This window comes from Corylus avellana, chromosome ca6 (assembly GCF_901000735.1).
Source record: "Corylus avellana chromosome ca6, CavTom2PMs-1.0".
Classification (NCBI taxonomy): domain Eukaryota; kingdom Viridiplantae; phylum Streptophyta; class Magnoliopsida; order Fagales; family Betulaceae; genus Corylus; species Corylus avellana.
In genome coordinates this window covers 26,893,955-26,898,711 of record NC_081546.1, presented here as the reverse complement: position 1 = coordinate 26,898,711, position 4,757 = coordinate 26,893,955, and the positions used below count along the sequence as shown (strand labels likewise).

The 4,757-nt window shown below is 37.3% G+C and overlaps 1 protein-coding gene across 1 annotated transcript; it reads left to right on the top strand.

The window, feature by feature from the left end:
• The first annotated feature begins 799 nt into the window (after positions 1–799).
• On the top strand, positions 800–3,313 carry LOC132185486 (senescence-associated carboxylesterase 101-like). The gene is made up of 2 exons (XM_059599254.1): positions 800–1,378; positions 2,477–3,313. The coding sequence occupies exons 1-2, from the start codon at positions 800–802 to the stop codon at positions 3,311–3,313; spliced, it is 1,416 nt and encodes a 471-aa protein (XP_059455237.1).
• The last annotated feature ends 1,444 nt before the right edge of the window (positions 3,314–4,757 follow it).

Genomic DNA, 4,757 nt, shown 5'->3' with positions numbered 1-4,757 from the left:
AATAAAAATGTTTTAATGATTTTGTTTAAGAATAAAGTGAATAGTATTTAAGAGCCGCGATAAAGTAAGAAATTAAGAATATCTCTAATGCCTAATTCAGTAGGAAGGGGGTAGGGATTTTAGAGAAGGAAACGAAAGTCATCTTTTGACCTGTTGCTGGCTGCCTTCTATAGCCAATTTGTAGCAACCACTAGCCATGTGGCACAAATTAATAGGGGACTTTAATTAATAGGGGGCTTTTCTTGATGTTGAATTCCTTAGCCCCATGACTCCTGCGAACCATCAATTTCTGCTAGTATTGCAGGAACCAATGCTATTGTACTAAGAGAGGGGATCATGTGTGGTGCTTTGTGGTTGTATCCGGGTCTATTGGTTGATTGATTGGCTTGGTATCCTATCTACTAGGACCAGAAAGATAGGTAAAAGATGAGGTGGTAAATGATTTTTATAATTTCTTTTGGAGAATAGCTATGCAAGGAAAATTGGGCAAATTTGCTAATTTTTGTTTTTTTTGTTTTTTTGTTTTATATATAGCATAAAGTAAAAGAATTAACAAACAACTCAATAAATAGAACACTCAAAAACTATTTTCACCAATAAAACATCAAAAGGGAAAAAAAATCATCTAAAAAAATTACCAAACGAGTCCAACTGCCCAGGTCTTTGTATGCTTAGGAGAAAAAAAAAAATTAATAAGGTCTTTGTATATGATATATATGGACCATTTTTTATTGTATCGATCAAGAGAACTTTGAGAATTTCAGTCGGCTGTTATTAAAGTTATAAGATTCATATTTTAATGCAGATTTCCACGAAGCCATTCATTATCACTGGACACTCTCTGGGAGGATCTGTTGCCTATCTCTTCACCTTATGGCTGCTGGACAAAATCAATTTAGCAACCACCAAACGCCCACTTTGCATCACTTTTGGTTCACCCCTTATTGGTGATGATGGCTTGCAAGAAGCCATATTACAATACTCAACATGGAACTCTTGCTTTTTGCATGTGGTTTTGGATCGAGATCCAGTCCCAAGAGTCTTAATTTCACCCCCCAATCCTAGTGCTCCTGAATTGGCTTCTCCAACCAAGGAATACAAGCCTTTTGGCACATTTCTCCTGTGTTCCGAACTGGGTTGCGCTTGTCTTGAAAACCCTGAATCTGTTTTGAAGTTGTTGATGGCAACGGGTCCTGGAAATCAATATCCTAATCAAGTTAATTTGGAGTTCTTTGAGTATAAAAATATAGTCGAACAACTCCACGGTAATGTAATGTGCAAGGATAGTACTACAAAACTCCACGATGAATGGATTGCACAACCATTACAGGCAGGCATTATTACACAACTAGAAGCAATCGGACTGGGGCGACCGCAGGTACTAGCTCAATCTCAATGTCATTTGGAATTGGATCATATATAATTGCTCATTATTTGACTCATATATATCTCATGCTGAAAAACCCTAATTGACTCCAATTAACACACATTCTGATTGTATAGTTGTTTCACAAAATATTATGTAGGAAATAAATCTGACTTAACAAATAATAATCAACCAAATACAAATATGTAATTAACATTAAAGAACACAGATATTTAGTTACGAAGAGAAAACTATTTAGAAAATTCTCTAAATGTAAAACCTTTCGGAGCAGCCAAACCTAGGAAATCACTCCACTATAAAAGACTAAGAATTACAAGAAGTTCACGCTTACTAAACTTTTGCAATTGACACTCCCTTGCATAAGACAAGCGACCCACTCAACTTCTACTGCAGTAGTCCTTTCCAGAACATCTGGTACAATTCTTCTATATGATCTCCTCATCGGAATTCCGATTGGCTTCAAGTGTTTAATCAAACGAGAATGAGATTTCTCACCTTTATTCGAAGAGAGATCCAAAACACTCCAGTTCGATATCTCTATCTCTCTCTCTTAGCTCCCAATATTCGCTCTCCGAATTCATACATAATAATGTGCATAAAAGTCGTTTAAATATAAATTCGCACAACCATATTAAGCGGCCGTGTCTGGACAGGGATACGTACATGTTCGGACACGGCTAGGGTTACATATGCATAAACCCTTGATGTCTGAACAGCCAAGCTCAGTGTCCAGATAGGCCAAGTAAAATAGACTTTCTGTAAATGCTGTCCGGACAGGTCTTCAAAGTGAACAAGTGAACTTTCTGTAAATTCAATTTGGACACGGCTTCTGGCTGTCTGGACAGGCCCTAGATTTTTAAGTTGAACTTTCTGAAAATTCTATCCGGACACTACTTTTGGCTGTCCGAACAAGATGCTCATTTTCATCAGTTTACATGCAAACCGAATATGCCAAAACATAAACTAACACATGCTATGGTACATACATAGATGAGATCGAATCACTATCATTTAATTATATGAGATGTTTTCCAAAAATCTACTTATTGGTAGTAGCACAACTCATTTTTAAAAAATCATGGCGCGCAGCAGCAGAGCAATATTGACATGAACACGCTAATTAGAAACACAGAGAGACAGGAGAGGAAATGGTTAATGAGGAGGAGGGAAGTTTATGATTCCACCGTGTTAAATGAGATGAAAGCATACATGACCCAACTGGAATGGTACAAGAAGTGTTGTGAGGACGAGGGAATTGGATACTATGACAGGTTCAAGAATGCATTAGATAGCAGTGACATTAAAGCACAAGCGTTCAAGAAACCCCTCACATGTTACTGGATGGACATGGTTGATGAAGCCGAGAAAAAGCCCCAGAGGAATGGCGCCTCCTTTACCACCCGCTGGCTCTATGCAGGAACAAACTACCGAAGGTTGATTGAACCGCTGGACATAGCTGAATACTACCGTGACGGCAAAACAGACTACATGGCTAAAGGAAGGTCTAAACATTACACCCAATTGGAGAAATGGCTCAGTGAAGATGTGAAACCTGCAGCAAGCCGTCCAAATAATTCCAAGAAACAAAAACTGGCGGATGGCCTGACTGAGGATTCTTGCTTTTGGGCATATGTTGAGGAGGCTCGCATTTCATGCAATGTGCTGCTGAGCAATGGAGAGTCGTCGAATGATATGGATAAACATAAACGGAGCCTGATTGTGTTTGAAGCCTATGTATTGGGTATGCTCAAGAATTATGCAGTATCCCCTGAGATATTCTTCAAGCAGAGCAGCTTCATGAAATGGTGGAAAGACTACTTGGAAATTATCCGAAAAGGTATCATGGGAACTTCTTATACTTCTCCATTCACTCACTTCATGCAAAATGGCCAGTTCCGCCACTATGCTCCTGGCAGCTGCCTGTAGGAACTCTTTCCCCGGCCAATAAATTGTAAAGGACTGTTGGAAATAATTTTGGATGGTGCACAAATTCTCATTGATATAAAATAATTACAATATGAAAATTAACAATAAAATAAATAAAATACAAGAGATGAAAAGTAGAGTATGGAAAGATCTCACAATGCTATAGAATCACGCAAGAGCGTTGTCCTTAAAGGTTGATTCGTGCCTCCCGAAGTGTATAACTCGGTGCGATCGGATCCTTTGACACGCAACCTCCCAGGATTAGACTATAGCGTCTAACTTCGTTAAGGACGCACTTCCAAATAACGAAGACTAGTAGAACAACCCTTTGATTTTCTTGATGAAAAACCACATAGAGAAAATACAAGAAATAGAAGACAATATAAGTGGAAAAATCTTCTATGTGGCTATATTATATGTATCCAAGTAAACTAATCATAAAAAAATATATATATAAGAATATAATTTTTTTTTTTCTTTCGAACTTATGTTGCAAAACATATATCTTCTCGTGGGATGTTGAGAAGACTTTCTTTTATAGTGCTAATCTTTGTTAGAAAAAAGATAACGTAAGCTTTTGTATAAAACTTGATAGGAATTTAATACCAACGGTCATAAGGTATAAAGAGTCCCAACTATAAAACTTGTTCTCAAAAACCCATAAAAACTTGAGAACTCTAACGGTCACTAACGGTAAGGAAAAATAAATGGGTTAATGACAAATGGTCAAAACAATATTTAATGACTTGTAAACAATGTTAATGACCAAACGGTTACAAACCAAAAATGGTTAAAAGTTGAATTTTTTCTTTCTCATAAAAACTCATGAAGATAATATTAAATGATAAAATGTTTTTAAATGACCAAAAAATTAATGTTTGTAACAAATATTACAACAATCCCCCACATGTTACAAACATTAAAATAGAAGGAGATTGAAAGCATGCATCGATGCGGTACCCGAAAGTTTTAACCGCACCTAGGATAAATAAGTAGGAACATAATGAATCATGGTAGAGTTAAACTCTTTTAACCAAATCCACAAGTTAAACAAACTAATTATCCACATAACTTTCTCCAAAAACAAAAAATTAAATCAAATCAAATAAACCAAAAGTCAAATCAAATCAAAGAAAGAAAATTGGGTTGTTCTATAGCGGGTTGGCGCCTTATACAGGCCATGCGCCTCTGGGCTTCATGAGTGCTCTAGAGACTTGCCAAAGTCTCATAGGAGGCGGCACCACCTCCACACTCACATAGGTGGCGTCCATCAAGAATGTGTGCAGAGAACATCCCATCCCAAAAAGTAGGGACTATGGACCCATTAAGAGTTTTAAACTCATCCTTACTCACTCTGCATCTTTTGTTATTACACCATAAAATGGCTTTCATGAGCGCTCTAGAGACCTACCCAAGTCTCATAGGAGATAGCACCTCCACACTC